Below are 18,079 nucleotides of genomic sequence, written 5' to 3' on the forward strand. Positions count from 1 at the left end.
AAATTATGTATTATTATTATTATTATTATTATTATTATAGTAAATGGGTCAAAACGTAAATTTATGTTGGTCAAATAAAAATACAAAATTGATTGCCCCTCATTAAAATGAATTTAATGGCTTTCCCAGTGTACCAGTGATACTTCATCACTGTATGAATTATTAATGCTGATTGGAATAATGAAATAATAATGGCAAGGATGATTAAGCTTAAGTGTCCCTGTATTCACCCTAAAATAAAGCACAATTAATGTCAGCATGAAATGAAAATGCACCCCATCTCTTTTAAATGCATGTTCTAAACCTTCTTGTAAATGATTCATCCATGTATATGTTTGGTTTTAAAAAACGTTTTTGACCTCATAATTTTTTTTATCAAAATGTCATAACTGGATCTTCCAGTGACGTATGCAGGACAAGCTCACATTCATCTTTCTATATTGATAAGTGTAATGCCCACGTCTCAAAATCCAATCTACAACCGATGCATGGAACCAAGTTTCCACACTAATTTTTTTATTTTTAGATAATCCATTACTCTCAGATGTATGTCACAACAGAGACATATTCAGAATTGTGACTTTAAATTTAAATTTTCCTGTGTATTATTTCCCAGGTCCTCCAGTCAAGCAGGGGGCAGCATTGCTGTTAGGTTTGATCATCTCCATAGCAACCTGTGGGCTCCACACTCTACACTCTCTATGTACAGTGTTAGGAACATGGCTGATTATAAAGATCAACTGGCAGTTAGTATGATATCTGGACATTTTACATTGGATTTGGCGTGAATCCTCTGTAACTTTGTGCCTTCTGCCTTGTTTTTTTATTTAGAAGTGCCCCTGCTCTGTCTTTGGGTTGGACGTTTCTGTACCTCCTCTTTTTCCGTCTGGTCACCTGGTTTGGCCTCCCTCAGCCAACACCTTTTGCCAATGCCATTCAACTTCTTTTAACATTGAAGGTAAAACACAATAAAATGTGACACTTTATCCATGTTTTAAACTCTTGATATATATTTAATGAGTTTTGTTTTGAATACACAGATGGTCAGTTTAGCCAATGAGATTCAAAGTTATCACTTGGAGAAGAAAAAGGAAGTGAGCGCCTTCACCAAATCCCCAGTGGTGGGAGGACTTTCCCATGAGCCTTCACTTTATGGCATTATATCATACAGCTACTGCTATGTGGGCATAATGACAGGTATTTTGCAACATTTTTGTGTTGATTTGAATATGTGGGAATGCTTTTGAGTTTATTCAGATGTTCTATACTGTTTGTTTTGCATGTATGCTAACATGTCTCTCTCTGTTTTTCTCTGCTACTAGTTCAGTAATGTGTGAGTCCAGTTTATTTTTATAACTGATTGTGTTTATTATTGCTCCTCTTTTGTCATGATTTGTCCTCCCAAACCGTGGCTCATTTTTCATTCCAATATTCCATTTGATTCCATACCTTTACTCCATTCTATCCCCATATTGTGTGTTATCTTTGCACATCTACTTCATGTCTTCATTGATAACTCTTACCATTCTCTTCTTACGTTCTTTCATTTTCCATTCCTTCTCCCACCCACTCTTGCCGGTGTTCTGCAGGTCCCTTCTTCCGTTATCAGACGTATGCAGACTGGTTGCAGCAGTCTAATCCTCTGTCATTGCCGGGTAAAGAGCCCTGCCTGCAGAGGCTGAAGATGGTGCCCGTTTACGGAGCTCTCTTCATAGCCGTCAACTCTGTCTTTCCCTTGTCCTATGTCCGTACTGATGAATTCCTGGAGCACAACTATTTTTACAGGTTCATTTTTCTGGATTAAAAGACCATTCCAAGTCTAAAAGTAAATGCCAAAGGAGATGTTAAAATTAAATCATACTTTATCACAATTTTATCATATTATTTTATCATAAACATCATATTGAGAATCATAGTGGTATTATATTTCAGGGTTTTCTACATGGTGGCAATATTCTTTGTATTCCGGATGCGTTTCTACTCCGCGTGGTGTGGGGCAGAGGCTGGCTGCATCAGCGCAGGTCTAGGCTGTTACCCCCAGGGGGCGCTGTCCAAACCTGGAGGAGGGCCAACAGTGAAATATAGGTATAGGGTGATTAACATTATTACCGGATAGAGTTATAATGTGCTTTTACAGTTAGACTGTAACTTGTAAATATTATGATTTTAAAGTCCACCTACAGATATATCTATACCAGGAAATAACAGTGTACATTCTTTGAAAGGATACAATGGAACTTTAATTACCCAAGAAGAGAAATTTACATTTTACAGTAATGGAGCAGGATCCAATAAAACACAGTATTGGAGGACAGCAGGGTCACAGTTATGTAGTTTGAAATGGCACAGACTAGTGTAAACGGTAATCACAATAAAAGAAAATGTCCAAATTTCTTAAGCGTGTATCTACAAGATACTTTAGCTAGACTATCTACAGGAAATTAGAAGCTCACTTGTAGTTTGATCATGTGGTTGATAATGTTGTTTATATTTCAGTCCTGATCCAAACACGGCTGTGGAGTATGACTTTAAAACGATCCAGAACATCGACTGTTATAATACAGATTTCTGCGTAAAGGTTCGGCATGGCATGCGCTACTGGAACATGACGGTGCAGTGGTGGCTTCACCACTACATCTACCCCAATACTCCTTTCAGAGCTTATGCTCTCAGGTACAAGCATGTACATTTCAATTGCCTTTCACCTGCATTGTGCTCTTATTGACCATCACTAATCTTCAACTTTCTCTTTATTTTTGTCTCTTTTCTTACATTATGTCAGGGCTGGATGGACTATGTTAATCAGCGCTTATTGGCATGGCCTCCATGCTGGTTACTACCTCTCTTTTCTCACTATCCCATTGTGTATAGCAGCAGAATCGGCCATGGAGGCATCAGTCAGAGCCCGTCTAGGGCCGATGGGCCAGAATATCTTCGACTGGATCCACTGGTTCCTCAAGATGAGGGCTTACGACTATATGTGCATGGGATTTGTTCTCTTGAAGGCCAGCGACACCATCAACTACTGGAGCTCCATATACTTCATAATTCACATCATTGCTGTTGTTTGTATAGGAGTAGGACAAATGATGAAAGGAGGTAAAAAGAGAGAGAAAAGGGAACGAGGCGAAGGAGAGAAAGAGGATGTGGTAAGAGAGAAGGCTGAGTGAAACGAATGTGTGACATGCTGATTGTGCTGATAACCAGAGAGTTGGTATGTTTGCACAAAACCATTTCCCAACATGTACTGTAATAGCCATCAACTGCCATTAAAGGTAGTGTGTTTTAAAAAAAACAACAACACAGACAGAAGAGTAATAGATAATAGACCCGAGGACATCAATCTTTATTTTATTAACAGTGAAAATAGCTTTCAAATAATTTCCATAATTTTAATGTTATCATTTGTTTTGTTACATATATTGAAAAGTGATTCTTTTTGTTGTCTGGTGAAAAACAGTGCAACTGTATATATTCATCCTGACCAGATCAGTATTGTTTAAATTATGATCTTGTTGCTTTAAACAATTGGAAAGGAGGTTTGTATTTGCTCATCAGTGACCTTGGGACTCAAATTAATCTCCCACACAGAGTACTTATAACTGAATCCATCCATTTACAAAAAAAACTGATGAATGTTGGACCCGTATCACTACTTTGAGCACAAATTTGTGGTGATTTACTCTCTGTAATGGTGTCTTTGAGGTAATACAACCTTTATAATAACAAGGTGTATGTATGGAACATAAAAAGTTAGTGTGCCTTGTTTTTCATACATTCTGATGGATGGATTGAGTATCCATTGATGGTTAATGTATGTCATGTATATCAATATTATTATTATTCTACAAAGAATGTGAAAGTAGTTGGTAACTTTCATTTTTTTTTCACTTTTTCAGAAAGTAGGAGTGAATGTTTTTGCTATTTTGTTCATTCGTTGTTTCGTTTAATACAACATTATGTAAAGTGCAGCTTAAAATTATCAAGCTAAGATTTTGCACCAATTAACATGTTTCAAAAGTAATACATTATTACTAAGATCTTTTAAAAAGAGCTCAAAAGTTTTGTTCTTACAAAAGCAAATTATAATGAACAGTCCTATTTGAAAACATTCAGAATATTTTGTCCTTGTACACTGGATGGAAGCTCTGGTGTTTAGTTTATTGATTAGTTGAGATTGTATCATGGTTCCTGTAATGTGTACCTGCTATGTTGTATCTCTAATGTTTACTTTCTGGAGTATTAAACACAGAATGTGTCACTCCAATCTTTGAGGTTTTGTTTGAAAAAAAAATCACAGTATTTTCATTAAAATCACAGTGATTTTTTTTTTTTTTATCCCAGACGAACTTCCTTCTGGTGGAATGTCAGTTTGGAGACAAAATGTGTAAAACTATCATCTGATTTTTACATGAAGTGACAGTTTTCATTACTGTCTCAAACATTTTTGTGATGGATTTTGTTTTTGTTTTTTCTACCATATTAGCTTACATTCTGCTTTGACTTGCACTACCATTTCAAAGTTTGGGGATGGTCGTTTTGTTTGTTTTTTTTTCATATTTTTGCAAGAAATCTTGTATGCTTGACAAGGCTGAATTTATTTGTTCAAGAATACAGTAAAAAAAAATCAGATTTTGACTTGAATGTGTTATGATTCAATTTATTATTAATTTATAATTATTTTAGTTTTCACATGATCCTTCAGAAATTATTCTAATTTGCTGATTTGGTGCTCAAAAAATAAAATTGGTGCTCATTTCTTATTGTCGATGTTGGAAAGATCTCTGCTGCTTAATATGTTTGTGCAAATTATGAGTTTTTCAGGATTTTTTGTGGAAAGTTCTAAATTTCAACATTTGAAATAGAAATTTATTGTAGAATTACACGTCTTTACTGTCACTTTTGATCAGTTTAATGTGTCCTTGAAGTGCTCATTTATTTCTGTAAAAAAATCATACTGACCCCAAACTTGAACGGTAATGTTTACTAACTGTCTGGGGGGGGTTTCGCTCTGTTTTCATCCCCGTTTTAATTAATGTTTCATAAGTTGCACTGAGAGATGGAAGTTTTTATTTTTTAATTCTCTTGTTTATTAACGGTGTGTGATAGTGATAAGATTTGATAGTCTGTTATATAAAGACTTGTGCTCATGCAACAAAAAGGTTAAGCCCCTTGTCTCCATGACAACACTTTTAACAGGCAATAAACCACAGACGCTGACCAAAGCTCATAACAAGCTAGACTTTTTTTTCAACAAATAAACTTCATTCTTCAATTATTCGTCATTATTTAAACTCGCAACTAATTTAGTAAAACTGTTATCGGTGCACAGAGAAAGAAATGCTTTTAAAATATTCACGCATGGTAACAGGATCTATCAACATTGCCTTTTAGTGTTTTGGTGGTAAGTACAAGGAAGTGTTTCCAAAGTTTATTTCCATAAGACTCAAAGTTCAGATGACAGAGTCCTGACACCTGTGTTCTCCGTCAGTGCGAATTCGCCCTATAGCGAGAGCTGCTGTTTCTGGATTGTGCTTTTTGTCTTTTTGTTTGTTTTATGTGGAATCCATGTTGATAGTACCTGTTTTCTGATGGAGCTGAAAGAATTCAACAATCAAGTCCATCCAACTCTAGGTAAGACAGTGTGGATGTGTGTAACTAAGAGTTAATGTTATACATGTGTGGGGGGTTTATTTGCGCTGAAGTTAGCTGGCAATTATTCCCAAGTATGAGAACTTCAAATGTTTGTCTACATCTATACACTTTTTAAATTTTATTTACTGTTGAATAACTGGAAAATCATAAGCTCTTATGAGACATTATGTTGGTGACACTATATTTCACAGTTCCTTAACCGCTGTCAACTGCGTCAATAATTTTAATGTACCTTCCTGTATATTATGTTAGTATACTGTATTGAGTTTATATGTTTCTTCTTGTAACGTACTGACAGTAACACTACAATGAAGTAATAATTAAACCTTTTGAATAATCTAAATAGATGTGATTTGGGGGAATTCTGAACATCTCTTTCCCATAAATTATAAGGTGATTCAAAATGTTTACTTTTAAAGAAATATAAGTGTATAGAATGTATATTATTTTAGTATATTTACCAAAATATTATACAAATATGTAAAAAAAAATGAAATTTCTCAATACATATTTTTTTACACGTGTGTCAATGTAAATGAATGTTATTTATCCTAGGCCTATTTAAAATACAGTAATCTACAGTACAATAAACCATATTGTTCTATTATATAATGCAGATCTAATTAAGATCTGAATGGTTTTGTAACATTTATTACACTGAATAGTGAAAATCTAACAGAAATTATATCTGTCCTTAGTTTCACCCATTTTCAGTGTGAAGTCTAGGAGTAAAGTCTATGCTATTTTAGAAGTGTTAAGGAGAACTGACAGGGGTATGTATATATAGGTCTTGGCTATGTATAGAAATGTAGTCCATAGAACATTTTCAGAGCTGATGGGAAATGCTGCTCCATTATGTTCTCAGTCCCAGTTTTTAACACAACCATTACTGTACTTGACTGTAATGTCTCCCAGTACAGTTAACTGTCAGTATTATTCTTTCCTTGCCATATTTAATTTTAATATTCCAACTTTTGTAATTGTGATTGCTTTGAAATGCATCTGCTTTCTCTCAACACCCACAGACTACCCTAGTCCTTACAGTTCCCAGCATTCATTGAGGTTGCGGACAGTGCCAGCCCAAGACACAAGTGCAGTTCAGTGTGATTGGGCCTCCCCACCTGAAGATGCTGAAGACTCTAATGAACCTCAAAATCTCAGAGAGCTGCCGCTGCACATGAGTCTGAAGAGAGCAGTATGGTATACATGCATTATCGTATTACATACATGTACCAGTGTAAACTTTTACATTTTTACATTACCAAAATTTAGCTAGGGATACACTTAAATTGAAGAAAAACATTTTTTTTTCTCTGTTCTAACTCCAGCTCCCTAAAGTCTCAGACAGAAGTATATATTGAAACTTCTCATTTTAGAAAGTTTAATCATAATATGGCTTGTTTTTGCTGTCTTCTTCCAGGCAGGTGCAACAGATGAAAGTTCCAGTTGTTTCTAGCTCTTGGAACATCAAACAATCAAAGACATTTCACCGTTTCTGTGAGGTTGCCAAATACATTCTCAGCTATTTTGTTCTGTGGAAGAGGGGAATCCAAAGGATAGGAGGTGATGAAAATATGAATTAATTAACACAAATGAGAAATACTGCTCTCATTTGCACATACATGTGTTTTTCCACCTAAAATGATAGGCAAATCAATTGATCATCTGAGACAAGACACCAAGAATGAGAGAAAATTTAAGCCATCTAGTGGAGCTTGAAGACACAAGATAATTAAAATAAATAAATAAAATAAAATAAAGATGTGTTTAATATTTCCTTTCCTTCATCCACTTGTTTTCTTGTAGGTCACTTTGGTGGAGGAGTCCAATCCTACTTCTTGTTCCTGAGATTTCTTGTGATTCTCAACTTCCTGTCCTCCTTGTTAATCGCAGCATTTGTCCTCATTCCCAGCATTGTGTTTCGCTCCATGAGCTTCAACTCCACCATCGCTCTCACAGTCAATCTAACCGGTAGGAACACAGTCTCTCTGGTATTCAACACAACTTATCATGCTTGATTGCCTCTAATGAGAACATTCTAACTGGTTATCGGATAACAGTGTAATAGTGTTCATAAAAGCAACAAGACCAGTCTGACATGTTTAGTGCTAATTGCTTCACAGTCTAACTTCACAAAGGTATATTAAATTAAAAAACAATAAACCCACATAATGTCATGTCATGTTTAAAATATTATAATTTATAATAACTAATCCTTTCAATGAAAACCTTATCACTTTATAAACAGGTTGACTTGTGTTTAACTGACTAAATCGGGTCTATTCTTCCCTGTTCTCTTATGTTTTCATTACCTAATGCAAGGTTGTTTCCTGCAGTTAGTAATAATAAGGATTGCTGGGATTCTCCCTAATTTTACTAACCCTTTACTCCTAATATGATTGGATTTATGGTAAAACACTATTAGGAAGTAACCCTCTTTGTTAAAATACTATTCACAATATACATACAAAAATACATTAAATAAAACAAAAATTAATAAGAAGTACATATTACATTTTAAGAAAAATGTGCTTTGAATGTCCAATTTAGTAATGTTTTTTTATGTTCAGTCATATTTATTTATTTATTTAAACAGACATTGAGACATGCTTGCAGTATGATCCAAAACCTGATGCCCTGATGGTGTTTTTCACATACTTTCTGGACCTGGTCTCAGGAACGGTATGGACACACATTCAGATTTTTTAAATACATTCCTGAATACATAATCTCAGATACACTACTGTTCAAAAGTTTGGGGTTGGTAAGATAAGTGTTTGAAAAAGGTCCTTTATGCTCACAAACACGGCATTTATTTGATCAAAATACAATAAAACGGTAATATTGTGAAATATTACAATTTTATTTATTTTTTTCTATTTTAATGTTTTTTGAAATGTAATGTATTTGTGATGGCAAAGCTGAATTTTCAGCAGCCTTTACTCCAGTCTTCAGTGTCACATGATCCTTCAGAAACCATTCTTTTATGCTGATTTGATGCTCAAGAAACATTTCTTATTGATACCACAGTTGAAAACAGTTGTGCTGCTTTATGTTTTTCATATTTTATTATATCTGTCATCATCATTTTTTTAAATGGCAGCTTTTCAATTTAAACCTACAACTTTTTAATTTAAACTTGAGAGACAACAAGGCAAATGGAATGAGAATTAAAGTAAAAGTGAAGCAAAGTATGTGTTTCTTAAGGTATAATTTTGCTTATTTGCGAGCCTGAAATAATGTGAAATTTACTTATGAATAAAGAAGAAATATAAAATTATCCTTGTTTATTTAGTTTATCTCAAATAATATATTTTTTGTTGTGAATAATTTCTTAATGATCTTTACTCATCACAATTATCTTTTTGTTTAGGGTTTTATGGAGTATTCATACCTGTTTTATGGATATTATAATAATTCAATGATTGAGAGTAATGGATTCTCTTACAACATCCCTCTGGCCTATCTGATGACGGCAGCTTTCTACTTCCTCTTCTGCTTGATTTGTATGATTATTAGGTGAGTCTTGTCAGCTTTGTCAGGTTTTTCTACCAACATTGAAAACACATTGCTGAAGTATTAAGTTAACATCTCTGATTGACCAATAGAATGGGCGGCACAGCTCGGCTTGTCATAGTGATGGGTGGAGGAGCAGTAGGGGGTTACAGTATGCTGGTGTTTACAGGATGGGATCATGGTCTCCAAGGAGACCGTGCAACAAAACTTAAACAAAACAATCTTCGCCACAGATTACAGGTCTGTGTATTGGAAACAATAATTGTCTTCAGGTATTTTATATGAAAATACAGTGAGTAATTATGTTGGGGAAACTTAGAAATATTGGAAGCTTTTGGAAAAGAAATATTTAAAGGAATAGTTCACCCACAAAAAAAAAAAAAAAAAAAAAAAAAACGTACTAAATTTTGCTAACCCCCAGGCCATCAGAGATATACATGAGTTTGTTTCTTCATCAGAACAGATTTGGAGAAATTTAGCATTACATCACTTGCTCACCAGTGGATCCTCTGCTGTGAATGGATGCCGTCAGAGTTCAAACAGCTGATGAAAACATCACATTAATCTATAATTAATCCACATGACTCCAATCCATCATTTAACATTGCATGTTTGTAATAAACAAATCCTTTATTAAGGCATTTTTAAGATCAAACTATTGCTTACGGCTACATTATGAGTCCATTATTCATAATATTGTGTTCACCAGTGAGAAAATCGTCTGAATCAAGAGAGAAATATGTTCAGATCAAGTACCATTTACAAATGAATACAGTCCAAAACAGTTCTAAACAAATATGTCAGTGGATTTTGATGTAAGGTGATAACAGGGCTTGGAATTTTTCACTTGAGGAAGTGTTATTATGGATAATGGACTGGTATTTGGCCAGAAGCAACGGTTTTTAAAACATTTTTTCTTACAAACACAATACATTAAATGATGGACTGGAGTTGTCCCGGTTACTTGTAAATTACTGAGATGTTTTTATCAGCTGTTTGAACTCTCAGTCTGATAGCATCCATTCACTGCAGAGCATCCATTGGTGAGCAAGTGATATAAAGATTACATTTTCATCACATTTTCATTTTTGGGTGATCTGTTCCTTTAGAAGGAACTGCTAGTGCAGTATAATGTTTATTATTTTTTTTGACTTTTTTTGTTCTCTCTCTCTCTCTCTCTCTCTCTCTCACTGTGTCTGTCACACCTAGGTGGATCTAGAAGAGGAAAGGCTTAAAAAAAAGGCTGCCTCTTTAACTTTGGGCCAAACAGTGTCTCTCTACGCACTCCGTGTTTTCCTTAACCTAGTAGTCTTAATACTCATCGGTGCAACTTTCTATGGCATTGCAGAGGCAACTCAGTTCAGCCAGGTTAGCTAAATTTAAAAATGTAAAAAAAAGACCAAGAACAGTATCTAAAACTAAATAATATCATTACAACGTAAGTCCCAAATTGCAGATTAACAAATTAGGTCTGTGTGTTTATTTTTAAGCTGAAGTTTTAAGATGATATATAAGATTATAAAATAAAGTAAAAATCAGTATTTATTAATTTAGTTGAGGTTCTGATCACCCTGTCTGGCTTTAATTTACAATAATTAATTGAATAAAATCTCTCTTTCTCTCAGTCTAGGAAAACAACAGGCTTTGTGGGGCTGCTGTTGCAATACTTACCCTCTATGGTCATAACAGCAAGCAATTTTGTGGTGCCGTTGCTGTGTGACAAGATATCATTACTGGAAAAGTATTCTCCTAGTACCACTGTCATCCTGGCCTTATTGAGGTTCGATCAACGCTCACACCCACACATAAATGAAGATATCAAAGAGGACATAGAGCAGATAGATGAAGAGCAGTACTTGTTTAGCCTTGGTTAGAGCCTAATCGAGAGCTCTTAACCTGCAATTTCTATTGTGACCCTCATAAATAGCTTTCAAAGTGAATAATTTCAAATGAAGCGCCATCATTTTCTCTAAATACTCACACATTGTCTGTGCATCCACTGCTCTCTTTGATTTTGTCTTTGTCATTATTCTTCTGCTTGCTGAATTTTAGTAATTCTTTGTATTGGTCATTGTAGGGCGGTTTTCCTGCGTTTGGTGAGTTTGGGTGTTTTGCTGTACACTCTATGGGAGCAGATTACCTGTAAGGGAGAAATCAACAGTGAAAACTGCACACCCTGTAATTATTATTACGACCAATATAAGGTAAACAACTAAGATATGCACTCATTCCTAAATTGGTCAGATACACTACCATGTTTGGGTTCCATAAGATTTTTAAAATGTTTTTTAAAGAAGTCTCTTATGCTCACCAAGGCTGCATTTATTTGATATAAAAATACAGTAAAAACAGTAATATTTAAATATTTGTACAATTTAAAATAACTGTTTTCTATTTTAATATATTTTTTAAAATGTAATTTATTCCTGTGATGGCAAAGCTGAATTTTCAGCAGCCACTACTCCAGTCTTCAGTGTTACACGATCCTTCAGAAATCATTCTAATATGCTGATTTGATGCTCAATATGCTGCTTAATATTTCTGTCGAAATGTAATAAATTTTTTTCCGGATTCTTTGATAAATAGGAAGTTCAAAAGCACAGCATTTATTTGAAATAGAAATCTTTTAAGGCATTCTAGTGCATAAAAAAAAAAAAAATTTTAAAAACCCTTTCTGATCCCAAAATTATGAATGATATACTGAATGTTTTAGGATATATGTCTTACTGTTTAATGCCTAAATAATCTTAAAGAGGTCATTTTTTTACATTTTTATTTATTTATTTTGGTAACACTTTACTTGAAGGGGTGTGCATAAGACTGACATGACAACCCCTTCAAGTAAAGTGTAACCTTTATTTTTTATTTTCAATCTCTTTCTCACAACCATATAGTGCTGGGAGACACGAGTTGGACAGGAAATGTATAAACTGACTCTTTTTGACTTCTTGATCACCATAGCTACACTAATCCTGGTAGAATTCCCACGCAGGTCTGTTTACACATTTGTGTATTGGGTCATATGTTTCTATATTAAAAATGTAAGTCTATAACATATTTTGCCATATTCAGGATCGTGGTTGATCATTGCTCATGTAAACTGACTCAGTGGGTGGGACGGCAGGAGTTTCTGGTTGCCCCAAATGTTCTTGCTCTAGTTTACAGTCAAACAGTGGTTTGGACTGGGGCTCTTTTCTGTCCATTGCTGCCATTCATCAACACCGTCAAATTCATCTTCTTTTATTACTGCAAAAAGGTACCATGACCACGCCTTTCTCGGACACACACATCTACATTTGCAATTGATTACAATTGCTCATTTTTTTCTGTTTGCTTGTGTCAGATAACTCTCTTCCAGAACTGTCAACCGGCAACAAGAAACTTCCGATCCACCACCTCCAATTTGTTCTTCCTGTTGGTTCTGCTCTTCGGATGGATGTTGTCCAGTGTGGTTCTCCTTTACAGTGTGGCTAAGTGAGTGAGGCCTGTCACTATCCATGTTGTAGCACATTGTTTTTATTGACAGAAACAGAATATTTGTGTATAATCATGTATATGTCAAGTGTTATGTAGACCTCTCTCCTTTTTTTTTTTGGTAGGATCCATCCATCTTATGGCTGTGGGCCTTTCCGTTTTTACACAGCAATGTGGGAAGTTGTACCAGGAGCTGTTGAAATGCTAAGCAGCACCAATAAAGAATTCCTGTTTTATATCGGCTCCCAGAAATTCTCTATACCACTCTTCATCTTCTCCTGGTCAGTATAAACAGCCTTGGTTCAGTTCAGGATTTCTTATGGTTTCATGTACAACTTTACTCAACATGCATTCAAGTCCCATATTCAATATTTCCATAACAGTAATTTGTCTAAAAACATTGATATTCTTAGAATGAGTTAGGACTGCTTAAGAGATAATGCTGCATAAGTAATATATTGCTGCAGGATTAGGACTGATTTTACATGTATTTGATATTTAATATACAGTGTGCTCCTGTGCTATGTGAGCGCTTTAACATCTGTCCATGGGAAAAGTGTAGCACTGCTGAAATCTCAGTGTAAACTGGTAAGTTTGTAGTTATTAGCAATCCAATTCACAGACTAGAATGGTTATGCATATTTAAATTGTGTAATTGTATAATATAATAATATTTAATTACAATGAATGTCCTTTGTATACCTTTTAAGCACAGAAAAAAAGTGTTTGTGGTTTGAATATTATAGAAATATCACTAAAAAAAAGGTAAAATAATATAACATTTATAATAAGGGGTGTGATCACCTACTTAAACTAAGACTTTCTTGTTTCCAATTTATCCTCTGACTGGAACCATTATTAATCTGTCCTTTAATCCGTATTTATCTGGGTGTAACAGGAACAGCGTGACAAGCAGTTCCTGGTTAGACAAATTGAAGAGCTAAATGCCACAATGCAGAAGTTACAACGTGAACCACAGCAGCCCCAGAGAGAGACTGAGCCCTTCTACCACGCAGCAACACAGTGGAATCAACATAACAATTATGCATTTGATCCCCATGAAGACCCAAAACCATATTAAGACTCTGTTGATAAAGTGCAGTTTATACTAGAATTCTGAAAACTGTACACTCTGTTATTTTACAGAAATACAACCAATGATATTTTCACTACCATTCAAAAATGTGGGGTCAGTAAGAGTTTTTTTTAAGGAGATTAATACTTTTATTCCGTAAGGATGCATAAATTTGATTAAAAGTGACAGTAAAGACATTTATAATGTTACAAAAGATTTCTATTTCTGTGTTCTCTATTTATCAAAGAATCCTGAAAAAAGAAAGAAAGAAATGTTTCTTGCACACCAAATCAGCATATCAGAATGATTTCTGAAGGATCATGTGACACTGAAGACTGGAATAATGGCTGCTGAAAATTCAGCTTTGTCATCACAGGAATATATTTCTTTTTAAAATGTTAAAATAGTAAATGGTTATTTTAAATTGTAATAATATTTTTTACATATTATGTTTTTTACTGTATGTTTGATCAAATTAATGCAGCCTTGGTGAGTATAATAGTATTCTTTAAAAAAAAACACACACAAACAGCTGACCCAAATCTTTGAACAGACAGTACTGTATACATGTTCATATGTGTGTGTGTTCATTTATCAAATATATGCATGTTCATGTACCTATTAAATACTTTGCGATTTTTGCCACTCAAAACTTAAGTGATGCATAATGTACTCTATGTACAGTATCCCAGGCTTTATTATGCTGCAGCTACTTAAGCATAAAGTAATATTTATTTAAGTCTTTGTTAACCATTAAAACATAACACAAAAAGCTAAAAGACCATTACAACGGATTTTGTTGTGCATTCTTTAAAGCATTTTCAAAGAGGAATAATTAAAATACACTATCAGTATAAATTGATGAGCGTTATGATATATTCAAGTATTACATAAATTCAGAAAATTGTTTCCCCGGCAAACAAAAGGCTGTCGTTGAAGGTTTTAGCCGCGCCCTCGTGTGGTAGCCTACATGTAGACCATGACTATTCCCTACGTCACAAACGTTTTACGTGTGACGTAGTCACGCCACGGCAACTTCCGGTATTTGCAAAGCTCTTTTTCTGTACCATCGAGTTGGTTTTTTTTTTTCGAAAGCTGTTTACTTGTGTTTTGTTGTGAATATTCAGTATGGATGAAACGGATCTAACTTACTTAGGGATTCATTGGCGAGTTTGAATTTCCTTGCGTAGTAAGTCGACGAGTCTGTTTGTTTTGAGCCATAAACTAAACTGTTGCCTCATTTATTGGATCTTGTATGTGGTTTGACGAACTTGCTACGAGACTAGAACTACATTTGACTGTTTCACTGCTCTCTTAAGTATTACATAATGAACATTTTGCCCAAAAAGAGCTGGCATGTGCGCAATAAGGACAATATTGCGCGCGTGCGCCGCGACGAGGCTCAAGCAGCACAGGAACAACGCGAGATTCAGCAGCGAGTGGAACGCGCAGAGCAAGAGGTAACCATAGCAACCCAGCATCCTTCCACTGTTTCTAGGTTAATTTACTATATTCTCATCCCCTCCTGAACTCAGTGACCCCGACATGACGTATCGAATTTGACCTCACAGCATTACTTTAAAATAAATAAAATGTGTATTTTGTCTTTGTTTGCATGGCATGTGTCATAAATATAATGCATGCTTAAAATTTTGTGTTCTGTCTACGTTGCTATCTAAATTTTACCTTATGGTTTGAATTTTGAGCTGAATGTTGATTTCTGATCTATCCATCTATCCCATGATCCCTCAGGCTCGAACCGAGTATTTGAGAAAGAAAGCTCAAGCAGCCCTTCAGCAGACAGGGAAAGGAACAGAGGATGGAGAGACGGCAGAGACAAGTCGAGGAGCCCAAGAGATAGAACACCTAAATCTGTTTCCTCTAGAGGACTCATCTGAAAAGAAAGGAAATGCAGAATACCTCAAAGAGAAGAAGGAAGAGACGGTGTGACAAAAAGACACAAAAACACATCCTTACCCACAATTTTAAGATTTGACGTTATTCTTTTTTTATACTGCACATAGATGGCTTAAAATGGTAATTTTAAAGGTGTTTTTGTGATGTTTTGTTTTAGGAGAAGCAGGAACGTGCTATTGGTCTTTTAGTGTCTTTAGGTCCAGCTCCTGGAACAGAAGCGACTCCCTGGTATATGAAATGTGGAAAAGAAAAGGAAGAAGATAGAGACAAGAAAGAGAAAGGCAAAAACAAGCCAAGAAGCATAACTGAAGAGGAGAAAGAAAAGAAAGACAGGAAGCTAAAAGACAGTTTGGATCCTCTTAAAGAAATGAAGAAAGCACTGGCAGTGAAGGACGGGAAGGAGAAAAAGCATAAGAAGAAGGAGAAGAAAGACAGAGGAGAGAAGAGGAGTGGAGAGAGGTGTGAAATAAATTGTCTATTTCTGTCAATACCAATAAAGCCTCTTGCCTGACTACACAACAATTTAGCCTTACTTCAGATGTCAGTACATGCACTGAGTGGTTTCTTGAAAGTGAAAATGTGACCATGAGTATTTGCAATCAGTAAGAATTTGATGTATTGATGTTTGTGCGCTACTTTTCTAAAGTTTGGGGTTGGTAAAATGTTTTAATGTTTTTGAAAGAATTCTCTTGTGCTCACCAAAGCCAAAAATATAGAAAAATAATTTTTATATATATATTTCAAATTGTAATTTATTACTATGATGGCAAAGTTGAATTTTCAGCAGCCATTACTCCAGTCTTCAGTGTCACATGATTCTTCAGAAACCATTCTAATATGCTGATTATATGCTTAAGAAACGTTTCTTGCTGGCACCAATAACTTCGTGGGCAGTGCGCCTACATATAGCGCTGTTGTGCTTTGGGCGTCCTGAGTTCGAGTCCCGGCTCGCGGACCTTTCCTGATCCCCTCCACCTCTCTCTCTCCCACTTTGTTTCCTGTCTACATACTGTCCTATCATTATAATAAAGGCAGAAATGCCAAAAAAAAAAAATCTTAAAAAAATGAAACATTTCTTATTATTATCCATGTTGAAAACAGTTGTGCTGCTTAATATTTTTGTGGAAACTATCATACACTTTTTGCAGGATTAGTTGAAGAATCAAAAGAACAGCATTTATTTGACATAGAAATGTTTTGTAACAATATGAATGTCTTTACTTTCACTTGTGTTGAATTTAATGCATTCTTGCTGCGTAAAACTATAATTTTTTTATCAAAACCAAAAATCTTACTGGTCCAAATCTTTTGAACAGTAGTATGTATGCATTTATAATTGGTATGTTTTTGCCTTCAAATATCTTCCATATGTCATGTTTAAATAACTTAAGAGTTTCAGTTTTTTTCTGTTGTGTAATGCAGTCTAGAATTACAAACAAATGCAAAAGTATTATATAAATTACACTCCCTTGCAAACGTTCAAATATGCATGAATAGATGCCCACTGCAATAGTAACTTGTTGTGTCCGTTTGTCAACCTTTTCATCCTAAAATGATTTATTTTCCTCTCATGACAGTTCAGTTGAGAGATTACGGGCTGAACGACTGCAGAGAGAAGCGGAGGAGAGGAAAAGGACACAGGCTTTACTGGATCAGAGGAGCGGAGGCGGGAAAGAAAAAGAGCAAGAGCGAGAGATGGGGGATAGAGACAGACCATACAACAGTGCCTACTTTCCTGAATTGGCACGGAAAAGGCAAAGGAGAGACCGAGATCAGTATGGCTTTTATTAGCTTACAAAGGCATTGATTCAATAAGTCTAGAAATTGCAGAACTGTTTTGTGGTTGGACAAGAAATTAGCCACGTGCAAAGTGTGAAGACCATTTAAAATGACTGATTACTACCTAAAAGCCATCGATCTGGCCTCAGCAACACTTTTATTGGCGTCAGATGTCTTGGAAAAAATGGTCAAACAAGAAATCCTCCTTTTGTTTGTGCTCACAGCACAGGAGTGATTAAGGTGTTATAAAAATGTAATCTTATGATTTGTAGGATATGAAGGTTTTCCTGAACAATTCTAAGGCATCAAGCATTAAAACGTGGAGAAGCCATTATTCTGAGACTAAGAACATTTTCTGTTTGCTGCTGAAATTGGAGTCCATAAAATATTTTGTTCCTCTCTTGTGTAAAGACTTCATTATACCCTATTATCGCATAGCTGGGATAAGCGGCAAAAGGTCATTTTAGAGTTTTTAACTAAAGCAAACTTTGAAACCTTGATATAGGTTTTTAAAATTGCTCTTTTGTACTATTTCAGCTTGTTACTTGTTACATGAATAGCCAGGGAAGCTAGCATGGCATTAAGACATCAACCAACCAACTCTGATGTGAAGAGATGAGATTTGTTGTTGTTTTTATATGACAGTTTAGAGGCAGGTTTATT

General features: G+C 35.1%; 3 protein-coding genes across 3 annotated transcripts in view; all 3 read left to right on the plus strand.

Moving 5' to 3' along the window:
• LOC107711731 (lysophospholipid acyltransferase 7) overlaps nucleotides 1–4,604 on the plus strand; it is an 8,763-nt gene extending 4,159 nt beyond the window's left edge. Inside the window, exons 9-10 of the mRNA XM_016516766.1 lie at nucleotides 2,636–2,673; nucleotides 2,783–4,604. Of these exons, the coding sequence (XP_016372252.1) occupies nucleotides 2,636–2,673; nucleotides 2,783–3,170 (426 nt within the window). The 3' untranslated portion in view covers nucleotides 3,171–4,604. The remainder of the gene's footprint in view (nucleotides 1–2,635; nucleotides 2,674–2,782) is intronic.
• Nucleotides 4,605–5,539: 935 nt separating this feature from the next.
• Nucleotides 5,540–13,808, plus strand: LOC107711726 (transmembrane channel-like protein 7). Its single transcript, XM_016516760.1, has 16 exons — nucleotides 5,540–5,634; nucleotides 6,681–6,855; nucleotides 7,076–7,218; nucleotides 7,462–7,626; nucleotides 8,252–8,337; nucleotides 9,029–9,174; nucleotides 9,264–9,411; nucleotides 10,381–10,539; nucleotides 10,797–10,951; nucleotides 11,249–11,375; nucleotides 12,066–12,163; nucleotides 12,244–12,427; nucleotides 12,515–12,645; nucleotides 12,771–12,926; nucleotides 13,155–13,233; nucleotides 13,544–13,808. Exons 1-16 carry the CDS (start codon nucleotides 5,592–5,594, stop codon nucleotides 13,724–13,726), a joined length of 2,178 nt encoding a protein of 725 aa, XP_016372246.1. The 5' UTR covers nucleotides 5,540–5,591; the 3' UTR covers nucleotides 13,727–13,808.
• Nucleotides 13,809–14,740: 932 nt separating this feature from the next.
• Nucleotides 14,741–17,829, plus strand: LOC107711733 (leukocyte receptor cluster member 1 homolog). Its single transcript, XM_016516771.1, has 4 exons — nucleotides 14,741–15,180; nucleotides 15,473–15,664; nucleotides 15,795–16,096; nucleotides 17,215–17,829. The coding sequence occupies exons 1-4, from the start codon at nucleotides 15,049–15,051 to the stop codon at nucleotides 17,426–17,428; spliced, it is 840 nt and encodes a 279-aa protein (XP_016372257.1). The 5' UTR covers nucleotides 14,741–15,048; the 3' UTR covers nucleotides 17,429–17,829.
• The last annotated feature ends 250 nt before the right edge of the window (nucleotides 17,830–18,079 follow it).

The sequence above is a fragment of the Sinocyclocheilus rhinocerous genome, unplaced genomic scaffold, assembly GCF_001515625.1.
Source record: "Sinocyclocheilus rhinocerous isolate Xijiao unplaced genomic scaffold, SAMN03320098_v1.1 scaffold1199, whole genome shotgun sequence".
Taxonomy (NCBI): Eukaryota; Metazoa; Chordata; class Actinopteri; order Cypriniformes; family Cyprinidae; genus Sinocyclocheilus; species Sinocyclocheilus rhinocerous.